Genomic DNA, 19,223 nt, shown 5'->3' with positions numbered 1-19,223 from the left:
ACACATACAAGCCATATATGTACAAGTGATATCCATGTGATAAATTACAGAGCCATGTGATAAACTTACCATTCACTATTGACATGTCACCTACGCTCTTCTAAAAATTAATCTCCTTGAGACTTATTCCAACGTTTCGGCCCCCTAACCAGCCTTTTTCCCAAATCAACCTGGTTCCAGAAATGCTCCTCTCCTCCCAACTCTGAAATATCCCCTCCTCAAAACTCCCCAGAGACATTACCCTCTGCCCAAGACAAGCAAAATTCAGGTTTTCTATGCCTAATATTTCATATGCCTGGGAAAGGTAGATTCCTTGCTGTCCAAGGCTACCCAGCACTCACTTCAAGACCTGGGCCAGACCAAGATACCCAACTTTAAAACAAAAATTTTGTTTGAGGGATACAGATGTGCTATTTCAAGTGTCTCTTAAAGGGATTTTACATTTGTAGGTTTTATTCTCTCTCCCTCTCAGCTCAACAGGTGGACTTGTGATAACTTTGGCATGTAATTTTACAGGAAAAGAAACATCAGAAATAATCCCAACATTTTATAAAACTCTACAATATTCTTAAAATAGTTTTTTAAAAACTATCTGCATCTGCCACCTGAAAAACTCAGTGCCTAAGTCCAATTCAGAAAGGCACAGAGGCAACCCATGGCGCAGATCTAGCAAAAGCTGCAGGGGAACTGGTAGTCAAGAAATACAACTGGGCAGCAGCCAGAGTTCAGGTGTTAATAAGTCAATCTTCCAGATAAATGAGATTACTTCCTAGTTCTAAGGTAAGAGAGATAGCATTGTTAAAAAGATGCCAATCTTTCCTCACATGATAACATTTATTTATTTAAAAATACTCTGTTATATAAAAAGCTGGTACTTTGAAATAGGTTCGCTTAATTCACACTTGACACCAGGCATAGAGGATGGTAATATTAAGAGTTAATGCATATTATATAAATGCTTAGGTTTACACTTACTTTGTTTGAAAGCATGGTAGACATTCAGCAAGGTCAAATGATCTCCATCTATGTGGGCAAACCTCATCTTGGCTTCATCTGCTGCTTTCTTGGCTTCCGTGGGGCGAACAAAACACTGTGGGACTAAACAAGGTTGGTATGGGCCCAACACAAACGCCCATATCGATGAGTCACGCATTCACAGATAGAGGAACAAGGCCTAGCTAGGTCAGTTCACAGAGCATAGGGCAGGGCAGGATGGCCTCCAACTGCATCTTGGACTGTTTACTACCTTGATTTGGTACATCAACACCTAACCACATCTGTAAGACAAGAGGGTTTCAAAGCTACAGAGTACCTGATTATTTTGACTAGAACTATATGTAGGCATCAAAATCTCTATTCTGAAGGCCATCAAGATTGCCTAAATATACTAGAAGGCTCAACAGATCTTAGTTCAAGACCCAGTGCTGATAGCTGTACCACACAGCAGTATCAAAGTGACAACGATTGTCTAATTAAGAGGAAGTCTTTTTCAGAGAGGCTCTCTGTGGACAAAAGTACAGAAGAGAATTTTCAAACTATACTGCACTAGTGCAGCTGGTGAAATTTTACTACTAGTCTGCTGCTAGGTAATTTCAACCTTGCATGTATTCTGTCACCTCCAGTAGGTATTGCTATCAGCACTGGTACACAGAAACTTATGTGAATGAGAAAGTATAAAGAAGTCCAAGGTCATGATGGTAGCGGTAGTGGTGGAAGGTTAAACCGCCCTTTGGCACTATTTGAAATAAAACTCCCACTCTGAAGTTGATGAATTCTGCCTATCCTCAGTTTCTCTTATACACGTGATTTTATCCATGAGCATGCTTTGACTTTTAATTCAAAACCAGAAATTAAGTGCCAAAAATGTAACAGACGAATAGACAATTTAAGTGCACAAATATTTACTGCAGCATCACTTAGTTCTATGGTCTGTCAACGTTTTATAAGCAGCCACCCCAATTTGATAGGTTTGCAACACTTATCTTAATTCATGAGGTTGAAAGTTGTTATACAAGGTCTTCACCTCATTTAAAAAAAAAACACAGTTTGATTTTTCTTTAAGTAGACAGCAACATAAGGTTTTGTATGCGTTTTAAGTTAATTTAATGCTATGAAACATGCTGAAAGAAGAGCCCTGAAGGCCTATGTTCCTTATTTTTTCCAGTCACTTGGGACTTTTTGCACTTTTTCACAACTAAAGCCCACAAACCTAATTAGAAACACTATTCTAGATATCATTTGCCTGTAACACAGACAAGGACCTTTTGATTTTTCTCTCTCATAAAAGCTAGTAAATGCTACATTTAAAGACTGGCTATACTGCACGAGTTGAATACTGCATGAAATTCCAATAAAAGGTGGACATTGTAACAGCAATGTTAGTGGAAGAACCCTACTCTTCAATTCACATGGTAACAAATCTGAAAGACCAATGGATCAAATACAATGTAAATGAAGATGTTTCTTCCACAACCCAACATCTTTAAAGTCCCATATTTGAAAATAAAGGAAATAAAAAAATATTAAAAAGCTAAGTTTAACTTGAGCAAATAAAAAACAAATTCTTAATTATGCTGTCACTCCACTGACTCACTGTTTTTCCTAAATGTGGAAGAGATCTCCATAAGCCTGCAATTTAGCAAGTGCTACAAAGTATTCAAAACAGTGAGTTAAGGAATGAATAATATCAAATGTCCTGGCTTTACCTAATTTAAACAAGCCTTCACATCCTCAAAACAGCTTTTTGTAAAAGGAACTTATTGTATGAAGGTTTAACTAACTTATTTGCTGTTGTGGTCAATAACGCTATTCCTTCCTCCTTTTTGGTATTTACCTCTTCCATTTAATCCGAAAAACTAATCTCTGAATTGATACTGGATAGCTCCTATATGTGCTTTCTGAAACATGTTGTGACCAGCCCAGCTGTTTGCCTTGTAGAACATTTTTTGGATTTTTGGTTTTAACAAACAGTAATTTGACTACATCCAAGAAAGACACAATCCTAAGCGGCCAGCTTTCTATATATTATTATTAATCCTAATAGATGGTGGTGATTTTTTTTAAATATAGGCTTGGAGGGGAGAAAGCTAAATAGAAAAAAAAAAAAAAAGTCTTGTCTAGACAAACAGATAGTGCACAACAAGCTGGGGTATAAATCTACAGCGCACTACATGCCACACACTGTTTGTGTGGACCCCACAATCTCCCACTAGAAGCTTTCTAAGGTGCCCTCAGTTTTGAAATAGCAGCAGGTCAATGTCCCCTTAGAAACTTCTATTGTATGGTAGCAGGGACCACACAGACAGTTAAGTGTGTGACATGCTGGTGCCCTGTAGAATTACACCCCAGATTTCTGTGCGCTATTCATCAAGATGACCCCTAACATACTCAGTAGAAAATAAAAGGCAAGATATTAAATTCAAAAGTTTATTTGCCTTATACTTTCTCTTTAATATAACTTTTGGGGTGGGTAGGAAGGGGAAAGGAAAATGTGACAGAAAAGGCAGGCACCAACCGACCACCACCTCCGCAAATAAGGCTACAATTTAGTTAAAAATGATTAGATTCTGCCCTGCCCATCTGCTCTGAGTCTGAACAGTCAAAAACTCTGCAAACATTTTAGCTTGTTCTTACAAAACTTTCACATCATTAATATGCTGAGACTAAACTAAAGCAAGATTTTACACTTAGCCAAAACATTTTTCTAATCATCTACATTAAGCTTGAACCATTTCAAGAAAGATCAGAAGTATAATTGTATTGTAAACAAGTCTGTAAATGGTAAGAACCAATATTAATATCCTCATCACCACAATGGACTAGAACTTGCTGCCATCTTGTTAAGACTGCGCAAAAGTCAATCATTCTACAGAACTGGAGATTTAAACATGGAACCCGCTTGACTTGTTTTTTTCCTCAGACGACATTTCTTGACAATCAGCTCTGCTACAGCATACTAACATTCATGTTTTGCAACAGCAAAATATAGCTGTACACACATATCCATTAAATGAAATGAAATTTCCTTTTCCATTTTTGGAATAAATATGCTACTACCCTTTTTGGCTTTCCTTTTTACTTTGAAAACTTGGGAAATTTATGTAGTATTTAATTTATCTGAGTTTAAGGTTAGTAATTTTTTTTTTTTTAAATAAGATCACTTTGGGAAGAGTTGAGTTTACAAATTATATAAAGGAATACCACAAATTAGATGGGGGTTGTTAAAAATAAAGTGGCTGAACTGATACTCCTAGTCCTCAACAGAAATGGACAACAATCCTCATAGACACTTCTGTTCCAATGGCCTGGAATTCTTCCATACTAAGCAAAGCAATATACATTTCTGTTTCAATGGCCTAGAATTCTTCCATATTAAAAACAAAACAAAACAAAACAACCCAAGATATTTTAGCTACAATCTAGGAAGTCAAATTCTTGTTTCACCATTTCATGCATATTGCATGCTTTAGTAAGTGTTAATTTCATTTCTAAACTTTAACCCACTATGAATAACTCTATAAAATAAGCTCTGAAAGGCACAATTCTAGTTTTATTAAAAGGTGTGTTTGTAGTAATTTATATGTACAGATGTTGGAAAACTAAAATGTTTTCTCAAACTGGAGATCTGGACTTTGTTTGGCATCTCTTTCCCTCCCCCTGCTATTACCTGACAACATGGCAGTAATAGATAGGATCTCATTAGAACAGTTGTAGTCACAACTTGCAATAACCATTTTAGCCAGCTGTGGATCCAGTGGAAATTCAGCCATCATGGATCCCAATTCAGTCAGGTCTCCATCATCATTTAAAGCAGCTAGATAATTCAAAAGCTCTAGGGCTCTCATCAAAGTTTCAGGAGCTGAAAGAAAAACACTCTATTAGTCCAGCTGCCTTTAGTAAGCAACAATCTGACCAAGTACAAACTATTATACACTATCATTTTTCTTTCTGTAGTGGACCAAATTCAGAACACAAGCTGTCATCAAATTCAATTATAGAGATCTAGCAACCAACGAATCACATAATATTATCATCATACACATTGTAAGGAGAGTGATCACTTTAGATAAGCTATTACCAACAGGAGAGTGGGTTTGTTGGGGGGGGGGAGGGGGAGACCTGGATTTGTGCTGGAAATGGCCCACCCTGATTATCATACACATTGTAAGGAGAGTGATCACTTTACATAAGCTATTACCAGCAGGAGAGTGGGGTGGGGGGAGAGAAAACCTTTTCTAGTGATAAACACCCATTTTTTCATGATTTGTGTGTATAAAACAAACATCTTCTGTATTTCCCACAGTATGCAGCCGATGAAGTGAGCTGTACCTCACGAAAGCTTACGCTCAAATAAATTGGTTAGTCTCTAAGGTGCCACAAGTACTCCTTTTCTTTTTGCGAATACAGACTAACACGGCTGTTACTCTGAAACCTGTCATAATAATCAAAGTTTGATATAGGCGAGTTCTACACAAGATTCAAAGCCTTTTTCTAAGTCAGCTAATTTACCCTATTAGAGATGGTTACAAGTTTATCATGACATCTGGGTTTCAACTGTAATGAACTTCAAAAATATTTACTATTATTCTTCCTTTAACTTGGGGCATTTAAATTTTTTTTTTACTGTAAGTTTTTCTGGGTCTACAGAGAGAAAAAGTGCATGCAAACAGGTCCATACATATGAGAGACAGGGCAAAAAGCTCTCTATTTGCGGTCACTTGCAAAAAGGCTGTGTCAGAGGGCACAGTTTAATTATTGCTTAACTAACTAAGAATGCATTAAATTTATCTTACTCAAAATACATATTACACCTCCACCCTATTTCTTGACAGTTTTGTCATTCTTTCACAAAAATTGTGTTAGTAAAAGTTTACTATCTTCACCAACAAGAAACTCAATTTTTATTGCTAAGGATACTTAATCTGCAGGCTGAGTTTTGTTTTTAAAAGCACTTTTCAGAATCCAGACACAAGTGATATGAAGAGTGTCAAATATTTAGTGACATCGACATCTATTATTATACAAAGTATGCTGATATGTCTTCCCCTTCCTTTAGTTTCATACAAAGTAAGTCCAAAGTCACTTTTTGAATACCAATATTTTAAGACAGGACTTTTAAAAGGAAAAGAAAAGAAGAACTTTGGATGCCTGCAGTCTCAACAAACATCCTCTGGTCTTACAAAAATGCTGTCCTTGTCCTCTATTTCTCCAGATGTATGTATACACAGATAAAGTATAAAGTAATACTATTTACCATTATACAGATCTCCTGCATGGGAACAAGGATTCTGACATATTTGTATGACTGTATTCCAGTGCTTAACAAGGATTTAAAAATACTGCCATATATAATTTTAAAAATCAGAGCCCAGACTGATATTTAAGTAGCAATATGAACTGGCTTCTTTTACATTTTTAAAGGTTTACAAAAATTAAATTCACAATTGAGATGGTACTTTCATTTTATGCTTCAATATGCCAAAGTGTGCATTAAACTTTAAAAGTACTGGCCAATCTTATTTACATGGGATTGTTAATTGATGTGCAATCAGATTGTGTAATCAAGGTGTTAAGTAAAAAAACCTCATTAACTAAACTAATAGGTTTTCTACCACAGATGACTTGATTTTGCCTTATCCTCTCCGAACAGGGGGCATACTGTGGAACTCCTTGCTCAAATAAAAAAGAAAGCACTCATGCAAGCAATGACAGAAAGATGAGTTGTGTTTTGTTTGTTTTGTTATTGGGGGTTTTTAGTGGGGGGAAAGGAAGAGAGGAGGTAAAAAAAGGGTGTGAGCACTAAAAATCAGAATAACCTGAGAAAGCTGATTATGGATGATCACAAAATAGTTAAAATACAACTGGCAGATTGAATTCTGGTTCATTTTATTAGTCTCTACTTACACAATATCCACTGCAATTAAAATTTTCTAGAGTAACAAAGTAAACTCTTACAAAAGCAAATCCACAAGATATAATTCTAAACAAACTTGATAACAAGTTCATACCTGGTGGGTCCATAAAATCAAAGTGCACCAAGTCATCTATACCAAGTTTCTTCAGTTGTAACACCACAGATCCCAAGTTGGATCTCAGAATTTCAGGATAGGTGTTGTCCTGGCCAAAAAAAAAAAAAAGTTTGTTTTCCACTTTGCTTTTAATTCTCCTGCCTTTTCATCAACCTTAAAACACGCTGGCAATATCTGGTAAAAGTGAGACAGGTGGGTGAGGCAATCTCTTTTCTTTGAGTACTTTCTTTTTAAATTCTGTGGGTTGTGGAGTTGTTGTACTTTGTTTTTGTGATGAGTGGTTATTAGGTGGTTGTTGTTGGTTTTTTGTTCTGTTTTTTTTTGGGGGGGGGAGCAGTGTTTGACAGTTGTTTTGGGTTTCTTGCACGGTAAAGCAATTTTTGAGATTCTACATTCAACTAAGCAATCTTACCTGCATTTCAGTTTTGTACGCCTTCTCCGTATAAAGCCTGAAGCACTTGCCTGGCCTAGTACGACCAGCACGGCCAGCTCTCTGCTGAGCAGATGCTTTGCTGATCGCTGTCACCAACAGAGATTCAACTCTAATACGAGGATTGTATACCTATATGATAGTGGAGTCCGAAGCAGGGAAAAGAAAAGTGAGTAACACTCACATGTAGGTAAAAATGCTATGCAGAAAATAAAAAGGTTTTAGTCTAAATTTTCAAATACTGCTTCTAACTGGAAGATTATGTGCATTCATTTATGTCAGAGAAATTTTCTGGCTACATAAAACAACTGGATTTGTAATGGAAAGCTTCAAATACATTTGCCCCTCTAAACTAAGAAATGTTTACTTTTCAACTCATTTGTTAACATCTTTTCCAGTTAGGCTCCCTGTCCACTTTTAATGTGTGTATGTTTAGATTATAAGATTCTCATGGCAGGACTCATGTCTCTCATTTGTTCTATACAGTGCTAAACGCACTGCTGGTGCTCAAATAATTCCATGTAAAAACAGATAGCCTCAACGTAATTATAAGGTTGAATAATCAAGTACCGAGGGGTCAGGAAATCAAAAACTTGTAAAACTGTGCTGATGACATAAAGCAAGACTGTATTTTAAAACCTAAGGAATCTGTCACGTAGTACAAAATACAAAGTGGAAATTAAAGAACTTTCCTTACACTAGATACAATACATGTAGTCTGCAGACTTGCTTGAATTTTTGTTTAAAATCTATGTTTGGGTGCTACAAAAAAAATTAGTTCAGTAGATTACGTGCATTCATTAATGTCAAAGAAACTTTCTGACAAACTCTGGGCCACATTGTAAGGCACCCTCATGATTTAGATTGATTTAAAAAAACTGAAGCATTTCAAAACATTCCAATGTTGTCGATTGCTATAACTTTTTATTAATAAGCCACAAGCACAGTCATACTGTATATAAGTGAAAATATTTGAACACGCAACTTAAAACTTGCCCTATTTTTTCAAACACAGCTTTTTGCTTAAATCTCAGTCTGCAAATTGGGCAGAAATCAAATAAGCAGCCCAGCCATTTTTGAGTTATGCATGTATAATATTTTACTGCACTGATGGGATTTTCATGATTTTTCTTAAAACATGCAGAAATCTCAATAATGGATGAACTGAGTTTGCTCAAACTTTCAAAAAAATCATTTCTGGACTTCAGACCAAGAAGACCATTCTAGCCCCAAAATTGCAGAAAACTACAAATAATTAAAAGGAGATGGTTTGGGCAAGTCTATAATGCAAGGGAGATCTCTTTTGTTGCCCCGATCTCTGAAGTCAACACACAACAGTAATTCTCCTTTTGATTGAGGAGGACGGGACACTAATTTTCAGTCCAGTGACAGTTCCTTCTAATAGCCTGAGTTTCCTATAGTAAGCAACAAAGCAAAGCTTTCCTTCGGTAGGTGAATGTGCTACCACAACTGCACTTTCAGCCCCTACAAACATGGGTCCTGAACTCTGTTACAGTGCTATTTGTCCACTTGGTCAGCCCACATCTTTCACCCCTCCTTTCTACAGAGACTGAACCTGTGCTGCTGCTCCTTCACCCCACACCTGTCCTGAGCACCTGTGCAAAAAACCCCAAACCTCTCACCAATACCCCACCTCCCTCGCAAAAAGAAAAAAAAAATTAGAAGCAGAGTGAAACTCTAAATCAGTTTCATTTGGCTGCTCCTGAGCCATATGGTAAAAGAAAAACATTTTATGTAAGAGCAGCAGAAACAAAATCCTGCATTGCTATTGGTGACATTACATAACAAGGGAAGGAGGGTCAGGGAAAAGAAAACATGGAAGTCTCTGTTCCTGTTCTCAGTTGGTCAGGCAGAAGTAGAGACATTCACAGCCAGAACACCAAAGGCCTAATCTTCCCCTCACACGATGAGATTTTTCTTTTACAAAAGACATTAAACAATATTTGTAGAAATAAAAGTTATGTGCAAGCCAGGTTCCCAACATTTTCTGCCCTAATTAAGCAAGAAGCAATCTAGGTTAAGACATCACATATTTACCTTTTGCTTAGCAAATCCAGGATCAATCACAAACACAACACCATCTATTGTTAATGATGTTTCAGCAATATTAGTGGATACGACAACCTGTTGGGGGAAGGGGAGAACATGAAAATTTGTACATCAAGATACATATACTATAGTAAATATAAACAACTTAAACATGCAATAATACATGCAGCTATGATGAGAGGAGTAATTCAGTACCCACACTAACTTTTTGAAGTCTTGTGAGCAAATTCTCAGTTACAGTACGTTAAACATCATTTAGAGCTGTGACCTAGGACACAGTCACAAACAAGAGTAAGTCTCACTGGAACCTATTAACTGGCATTCTGCTGATGAGAAAGCCCTGAATTTGTCCACTAAGAACTCCCCTCTCTCCCTTGTTTTCTCCATTGAAAACTCAATATAATTACAAAACATGCTAGTTTAAAATTAAAGTTCCAAGAGCTAATACTTCATACTGATGTTAATCATGGCTTTACACATCTGTTTCACGCATGCAGGTACAAATCATTAAAATGAATTTTACCTAAAAGATTAAAAAAATCAGTGAAAACTAGTTAACTAGAATTGCAATCATGTGTTACACAATGCACTACAGAGGGTACTGATACAAAGCTTTTTCCCCAGCCAAGACCTGAATTCAGGGTTCTGAATATTTTCTGCATTTCTTTTCCTCCTATGGGTGTTAACGAAATCCTCTAACAATCACAGAACCCTGAGTTAAGATCTTGGTAAGTAAAATCCAGAAATGTCCATGTTTAATTACTCCATTTTAAAAATAAAAAAATTATCACGTGTCCAAATACCACCTTTGTGGTCATATTTTTAAAATTAGTGGAATAAAACAACTGGACATTTAAAGTCCAACTTGTGTTAAAGTCAAACTGATTTTCATGCCAAGATTCCATTCAGTTCAATTATACCTGTGTGTATAAGAATTAAGTGGAACACACTCCACCACAAAACATTAAGTTGTCATCCAACTACAGTGACTGGAAAAAATTAAGTTAAAAGTTGTTCTTTTACATGAGTTTTGTTACTTGTTTAACTACAAAAGGAACATCTCTAGAACTTCTCCAGCATAACACCAAGGGAATTTAAACATGCCTTTCACCTGTGAATTGCAAAGTGTTTTACAATGGTAAATACCTACATTTGATGGATTAGGAACTTGAGGAAAACAATGATTTGTCCCAGATAAGAACAAAGCCAGTGACAAGGTATAGCAGCCCCTTCCCCTAACCACTTTGCTACTCATTACCCCAGCTACCTCCTCCCAACAAGCCCACACTCTAAATGCTAAATACTAGACAGTTAAAATAATACAGAAGTTGAAAAATATTTCTGTAGTGAACTGGAGTTGTATCAAACTTAAGTAAGAAACAGTATGTTATATGGAACAGTTCAAACAAAAATGAATATATTCATCCAGATGTCATCAGTACAAACTCGCCACATAAATAAAAAAGTCAAATACTTGAATTAAAATAAATGACAGAACAGCTTGATGCATTTTCACATTAATTTACATTTTAAATGATTTATAGAATTAAACTAGTGTTGTGTTAAAGGGTTAAATTAATCCACCTCCATAAACTACATACACACCCCGATCCAGCTTGCTATGAGATAATTATTTATTACAAATATTTTTATATAAGCCTAACATGCATAACATTTTTTAGCTCTGCAGATGTGCTGGGCATCCATGCCCACATTCTGAAAGTCCCAATTGGAAGTGGAAGTCGTTGGCAATAGGCTCTTCAGGGGAATATTAAATATTATGGGTGGAGCCAATTAAGGCACTTCTGCTGCTGAAAATTCTATGGGCTCATCTTGCTGCTATGTGCTCGGTCCATATAGACCCAGTAATAGTTATTGCACTTCAATCTTCAAAGATGCCACTCAGCATATCAGGTGAAAAAAAAATATGCACTGCCCAAACATTCCATAGTCCAAACCCATTGTAAGTTTTCTATTGTGAATGTCACATGAAACTAAATGGTAAGCAGACGTGCTTAACTGCTATTTTAAGTACGTAAAAGCCTTTGAAAAAATCCTACCCTTAAAACCAAAATGGAAGTTAAAGCATGAAAAGTTGTTTCGAAATTAAAAGATTAAATCTGCTAAATTACACAAAATATAAATCATGACTATTTAACAATTTACATGATTTTATAATTGCAAAGTGGTTCTATTATCTTGATATTTGAGTACCTATTTAACAATTTACTTCATTGAATTTTCCTTTTTGAGACTTGCTTAATTTAGTTATTTATTTGACTACTGAATTAAAAATTGTATTTCTATATACAGTGGCTTTACCCAGTGCCTCCAATGAATCTAAAACTGTTCATGACAGTACAACAAACTTGGGATTTCAATTCTGGTGTGTTCTATTTATACAGGTTAATTGACGAGTAGAATTTCATGATATGACCAAAGTTCTCTTCTCATTTATGCCAAATGTTATATAAAAACATTCCATTTTTAATATATATTCAAGATGAATAATTTAATCCGTGAAAAGCAATCAACCAATAGGAAATGCAAAGTATCCTTCCATAAAAGGTGCTGGAACTAGGGGTGCTGGAGGTGCGGCAGGCTTGAAGTGGATTCCATTATCTGCAGGGTTTACAATTTGGTTCAGTGGCTCTCAGCACCACCACTACAAAAATTGTTCCAGCACCCCTACCTTCCATGAGAGAGAATGAATAGCACATATGGCAGCGGATCTCTGGCATACTGACCTGAAGGAAAACATACTCATCCTTGCCCATACGCCAGGTAACAGTTAATTCAGTAATTGCAAGGGAATAGTGATTAGATCTATTCCCTTGCAATTACTGAATTAACTGTTACCTTTATTAAAAAATATAAAAACAAATAACGGGACAGTACTTTGTGTTTATGTCAGCACTGGGGGCCTACAACAAAGATATTTACTGATCTTCTCTAGGGTTACACCAAAGGATAAAACAGTTTAGTCTCTCTCCAGTTCGACTATAGCTTTGTTAAATGTTAGGCTCGTTACAGTAGTAAGCCCTACAACTTTCAGACCTGAATTTAAAATTATATATCTTCTATAATGAAATGCTTAATAATACTGAACCTTTTTAAATGTGTCTACAAAATCTAATAATTTTAGAGGAACTGAGATGATATGACAATTAAATTGCGTTTATTTGCTTTGCAACCACTAGAAATTGTTGGCAATTTTTGAGGGGCGGGGGGGGACTATATAAGTGACTTAGGAGCCCAAATTCAGTTTGAAAAGTGATGTGGACTCCTAAATCAATTGTACTTTTTAAAGAATTTTACAGTCTTAAAAATTTGATTCTAATTTGAAGGATTTTAACGGAGTAATTAGACACATCAATACAACACGTAGAAAAGTATAACATGATGGCATCGAAGCAGCATTGCTTCTTTAAAGGGGGATCATTTTCAGATAACTCAAGATTAGATAAACAAGTTAATAGTAGAAAATTTGGCATATATGGTTTAGATTTTGAAAAAATATCTTAATAAAAAGTATGATGATCTAAAAAAAGCTATATGAAGGGTAAGTAAGCTGGAGGACAAGTCTACGAGTGATTTAAAAGCCAGAGTAAGCAAGCAGAGTCAAATACCATCCATAACAGATTCAGATGCCACAAATCTAGGTTTTCCTTTAAAGAAGTTTATAGCCCTTATGGTTGCAAAGAAAATCTTCAAAATGTGAACCAAGTGTAAAATGCTGGAAAGAGATTAAAAAGCCTTGCACGCAGCCTGCAAGAGATGAAAGATAACCTGATTAATTCATTCGTAGGCACTGTGTGAACACCTTCAAGGAGCTTAATGATCTAATCCAGGCTTTCTAACCACATTTTCATACATGGCTGTACAAATCTGTGTCTAAGTTTGCACAATTACAACTGTATGTACAAATAGGATATTTTTTTCCCCTGCACCTGTAGTACCCTATGTAACAGTCACATTACCAACTTAACAAGTTATGGCCCAGAAAGAGGGCAATGTTCTCAATTCCTTTAGAATCTAGAGCAGTTGTACATGGGGGGTCTTAACACACTTACCAGCTGGTCAAAAAGTAAGGTGCAAAAATACAACAAGCCTATTAGATGAGTGTTCCTGGCCCAGGTACAGCAATTGTGGCCTTTGTACATTCCTGGCCTAAGTCAAAAAAATCAGCTGTCTCAAAGAAATCTTTCCTTGTTGCATCCTTATCCTGACGTTCCTCCGTATGGGCGACGGAGTCCTCTGGATCACCTAAATCTAAATAAGCAGACATCTTCATCCTAAATCTGAAGCTGCCTTGCACAATTGTCTTTTCCAAAAGATTTGGGGAGTAAAGAAGGCCTTGAGCTTCAATAACGCATCAGGAAACACCAATACCGGGTGTACCAATAGCTTTCCTGCAAGCTATGCTATAATCCAAGTTCTGGCCCTTGTTCCAGCCATACAGCTAAAATTCAAAATGTCCACATGAAAGGTGATTTTTTAACTGCCAACAACTTGAGATCTGAAAATCAAGCTGCATTCTGGGTTGAGTATCTTGGCCACTAATAAAGATCCAGAAATCGGAATTTATTTAACAAGTCTATTAATAACACATAAGCCAGAAGAGAATAAAGCTTACTTTTTCATTACTATATTAGCTCTGCAGAAGAAAAATATTAAACATTTCGGTCACTAAAGCAACCAAACACAAATCAGAATACAGAGAGAACAGGCACCATTTTTACACAGACACTTTAGATTAGAAGCCACTGCATGCATGTTTTTATGACTGCTTTTGCTCACAACTTATACTTTTCCAGTCTAGCAACCCTTGTAACACAATACTTGCTAAGGTTAGAGTGCATTGTTGAACACTAGCACTGGTTTGTCAGCAAGGCATGCTGAAAGCTGTGCATCTGCATCCGTTACCCACTTATCAAGAAAACCAGACACTGCCTATTTTGAAGCAAGTTATATTTTAAACATAAAGGAAAATTTAATGAAATACAATGCTATCACTTGTTCATCACTGAGAAGCAATTTCATTCATTTAAGTCATTTACTAATACAATCTTGTTGCAGCATTAGTTTCGTGATTTCAGATTGTATGCTTTCTGCAATCAATGTCAATAGGAAAAAAGGATCATTTCACTAGATTTAATAAGTGATTTATTCATCCAGAGCACAAGAAGTTGTCACTAGTATTCTACATGCACTGTACTGCACTGAAAAGGCAATAATCAAGGAACAAACCCTGCCTAGAGCGCATACAATGATTCGGCTTTGACCTTCAAAAATCTTCAGTTCAACTTTATGAATGTTCTAATTTAACATAGCCAGTGTAGAGTCCAATATTTTGGTGACCTTAGTTTTTTTTTAATCTATTTGGAAAATTAAGTGACTTCTATTGTTGTTTATACCCAGATGCACCAAAACTACCAATCTCTGGTCATAACATGTAATTTTTCAGCGTTATGATAAACCCCAATAGGCCAAGGGGTTGGTATAATAGAGGAAAGGGGACCTAAATTCAGGGTATTTCCCAAAGAAAAAAAAGGGCTTCTGACTTATTATTTGATTGTTTATCTTAACCCATCAAATTTTTAAAAGACAGTCAGGGCGGAGGGAGAGAATCAAGAGACCTTACACCTTAGGGCATCCCTTGAAGATCAGCAGATAAGGATTCTGCTGAGACCAAATTCCACATTCAAGATCCCTTAACTGGCTACCCACAGTATTTAAAATAAGGATTTGATCAGATCCTGTTTCAGCTGATCTGAATTATCATGGTATTACGTGAGCAAAGCATTTTCTGATAGCCAGGTCCCATTTGATTCAGAGCTTTAATATTCAACAATTTAGGGCTTTGTAGGTGGAAGTCTGTGCCTTGAACTGCACCCAGAAATAAACTGAAAGCCAGTGCATATCAAAGCGGATGTAATATTTAATTTGACAGCATCCCTGTAAGTCTTTAACCTAAGAAACATTTGATTACATTGCTCAAGTCTGCTTCAAAGTAAGAGTTGAGACCTATCTTTCTATTTGTTGCTGTCCAAATACATTTAAGATTAACAGCGGAAACTCACTATATTTAATCCCCCCCACTACTATAAGCAGTTTGATAGTAAAAAGCACACTAAGGTACAAACATTTTCTCATACTATTACCTTTCTTCCTATTGCTCCACTTGGTTTTTTAGGAGGAGGAGGTTCAAAAATCCTCTGTTGTTGCTGTGGGGGAAGCGTGGAATATAATGGAATGATTTTGATGTCACCCACTTCAGGACCCAAATCATCAATTTCACGCTTTATCCTCTTACAGGCTTCATCAATCTCCTACAAAGCAAAAGTTGGCAAAAATAAAAACCTCATGAAAAGACTAATTTTATTTTAAAAAAAAACTTTGCATGGCAACTAAATTATTTCCAGCTATAAAACAGCAGATATCATTTTTACTTTTAAAACCAATCTGGGTGCTTGCAGAACTTTCAAAGGGATTTCCACAACAGTCCATGATACATGTTCATTAGCGTACAGAAGTTGAGGTAACAACCTTATTTGCATTCAACACTCTTTCTTTTAGTCATGTTTCCTAATTAATTCTCTACAATTTGTACTAAAATTGAAATCTCTCACCCAGGAATATTAAACTGCACTCATGACCTTTTCAATTTTCACAATCTAAAAGAAATTGATGTGTGAGATATTTTAAATAAGCCAATTAAGCTTTAATGTCACGTATCACTAATGCAATTATATGGAAGATTTGCTTCATTGTACCTAATGAGAACAAACACCTTTACAGTATAAACACGGATTTTCAAGAACCAGATAGAACTCAGTCCAATATTTTAGAGTTTATTTTAAAATTTGTTAAAATGCCATCTAAACTCAAAATCACTGAACTATTCTCAATCAATCTGAATGAACGCTGGAAGAATATATTTTGTGCATTTCTATAGTACCACAGTATCTAGCTTCTGGACTACAGAAAATATTTAATGCTGCCCATTCATTTAGAATTCAATTTCACTTTACCATAAATTTCATTTAAAATATGTGAAATGACCCCTAATTATGGGAAGGTTTGATTAAAATAGCAAATTATAACAGCAGAATTTTAGGCCAGTTGCTGCTGATCCAATGAAATATTCTCAGAATAGGAAACTATAGCAACCCCTGCTGGTATAATTGAAAGATGTCAGTATTAGCTATTGAGAGATCCCCCAAATAGCCCTCATACAAAAGAGTGAATTTAAAAGTTTTGTTTAAAAGAGGGAAACAATGTTTTACAAAAAAAGTCAGAAATTACTATAATGTATGTCTAAACAATAAGGCTAGATATCTCTCACCTTATATAACTAGATGCCCTTTGTGGATTATGCTGTTAAATTGTCTGATTAGCCAAGAAGAATCTTTTTTAAAAAGCTTTTTTAAAAAGTTAATCTAAGTCTCAGGAATTCTCTCTCTGAACCAAATGTAAGAAGGTCAAAGTTACTTCTCATGTTAAAGAAAGCAGCAACATATTGCTGAAACATCTATTAGATGGAACTTACAAAAAACCACGGGAAATAAAGAAACATTTTACTAGCGTTTCACTTTTCTGCATAATATTATTCAATATCAATTCAGTATTTACAATTTGCAACATTACACACATCATTTTACAATGTTGACAGATGAACACCCTATGTAGGCCCAACGAAGCAGAAACTACACATGCTTTGCCAGCTTTCTTCTGACATTAGTTGAAGTGATATTTGGTTACACAGACTTAAGTTTCAGATCTTCTTGTAAGTTTAAATATAGTAGGTACTTAAGATAAACCTCTTCTAGACAAAGTTAAGCCTCGCAAATTCCAAGTTTACTTTCATTAAAAGTCTTCAAGAATCTGGGCTAAAATGTCCCCTACTGGTCTGTTAAACAAAGGAGGAACTTCAAGTCTTAAGTGAAACTGCTTCAGTAGACTCAAAGCACCTATACTGTAGCTTATGAAATTGGTGAATATTCAGAAAGAAGTAGCTAGCTCGATGCAGATGTCTGAAGCTGTTAGACACATTGCACTCCCTGGAGTTGGAATCATACTTACCAATTTCTAAGGTACTTATGTTATCTAGGCACTTCCATTACAAATATTAACACAAATCAGATATGTCACTAGCAAAATCAACAGTCAAATGATAAACAAAATAAATGCAACTTGCATTACACCCTGAAAGTCAAAAGACTAGCTCTGATGGGATGCCACTAACAAATGCCAAAGACTCGACCCCTCAAATGATAAAGCCCTGCTGCTGGTCATAAAGTGCTCAAATTTAAATACTAACTGCAGAATCTCACAAAAAATTTTATGTTTAAACTGGGCTTAAGACAAGCAAGCAGTCTGTCAATGAGCAGCAAACAAAAAAGCCAGGTGTCTTGTTCAAAGCCACACATTTCTCTTCAAAAAGTAGAAGCTGTATTCTGTACCAGCTGGCGCTTCCAAATATAATTTCAAGAGTAAGACTATTTTAACGAGTTCTGATTAGGATAACATGGAAATGATAAATGCATAGATGACCATTACTATAGTCACCTTATGGACCTTATAATCATCTTCTCAGCTGCACATGGTGAAGGGCAACAATGGCTACTTCTGCTAGTCTGAGAGCAATAATAAACTCAGGAGGATCCTGTGGTTATGAACCATTTTGATGGAAAGACATCGAGTGTCTTCACCCTCAATAGATGGCAAATTATTTCTCTAAATGCTTCCCCCCTGCCAACAAGCACTACTTTAGCCTTATCTATAACCAGCTCGCTTTCTTCCAAATCATTGCCTTTCACATACTAGGGGTCTGCAGCATATAAAAGCATTTAAAATACTCACTTCCAACTCTGAGCAGAACTGAGACTTCTTTCAGAGAAAAGAGAGCTTGTTTCTAAAAAGTTGTCCTGAGATATGCTAATTTATAAATGTATACTAACAAAAATGTGCTATGAGAGCATTAAGGATTCACAGCTAAGCATTCAAGAATCAGGAAATGCCAGAGTTAAGGCTGCAGGCGTAACTTTAACCCTCTCTGTGGACACATTACAATGTCTTGAATTACACAAACATGCTCTATTTTTCAAGTACCAAAGACAACCTTTTATTTTTTTTTTATTTTTTTTACACAACCATTGTAGCATCTTGTACTACCCTGTGGATTGCAAAGTGATTACATAAACACGAGAGACATTAGATGAAGCGAGGCTTCTCTGGAGCCCTTGCTTCATTCACTATTCATTCTTCACAGAAAAAAATTTTACAAGGCTGTAGATAAAAAGTCACATGGTATGATGTATGATCTGAAAAACAATATATGATCAATGAACCTTCACCATAATGTATTCACATAAGAGACATCTCCTAAAGGTGCACATTAAATTAAGCTTTGAAGGAGGCTGGGCCGCATGTATATATCATACAACATGCTCATTCATCTCAAGCTTCCAGTAAACACTGTGTACATGTATTGTTGTTACCATCCATAAATACACAGTGCATGCCCGTTACACTTCATACCTATTTCATTAGAATTATCCCCGGTGCAGATGAGTTTACTGTAGAGGAGTGGAGAGCAGTTTTTAAAGACTTATAGCTTAGCAAAATCAAAACCAATTTTCACCAAAACATTCAAGAAAGAGCAAGAGCTACAGTGCAGGTTACATACTGTA

The 19,223-nt window shown here is 36.0% G+C and overlaps 1 protein-coding gene across 2 annotated transcripts in view; it reads right to left on the bottom strand.

The window, feature by feature from the left end:
• DHX15 (DEAH-box helicase 15) overlaps positions 1-19,223 on the bottom strand; it is a 69,887-nt gene that overhangs the window by 12,832 nt on the left and 37,832 nt on the right. Inside the window, exons 6-11 of one of the 2 annotated variants that reach the window (XM_073342372.1) lie at positions 15,693-15,860; positions 9,517-9,603; positions 7,441-7,590; positions 7,008-7,116; positions 4,667-4,858; positions 976-1,098 (exon numbers count right to left, since the gene is read on the bottom strand). In XM_073342372.1, coding sequence (XP_073198473.1) covers positions 976-1,098; positions 4,667-4,858; positions 7,008-7,116; positions 7,441-7,590; positions 9,517-9,603; positions 15,693-15,860 — 829 coding nt within the window. The remainder of the gene's footprint in view (positions 1-975; positions 1,099-4,666; positions 4,859-7,007; positions 7,117-7,440; positions 7,591-9,516; positions 9,604-15,692; positions 15,861-19,223) is intronic. The other variant, XM_073342373.1, reaches the window with a different exon arrangement.

This window comes from Lepidochelys kempii, chromosome 4, assembly GCF_965140285.1.
Source record: "Lepidochelys kempii isolate rLepKem1 chromosome 4, rLepKem1.hap1, whole genome shotgun sequence".
Taxonomy (NCBI): Eukaryota; Metazoa; Chordata; order Testudines; family Cheloniidae; genus Lepidochelys; species Lepidochelys kempii.
The sequence above is the reverse complement of the archived record's forward strand: the minus strand, read 5'-3'. Positions and strand labels throughout refer to the sequence as shown.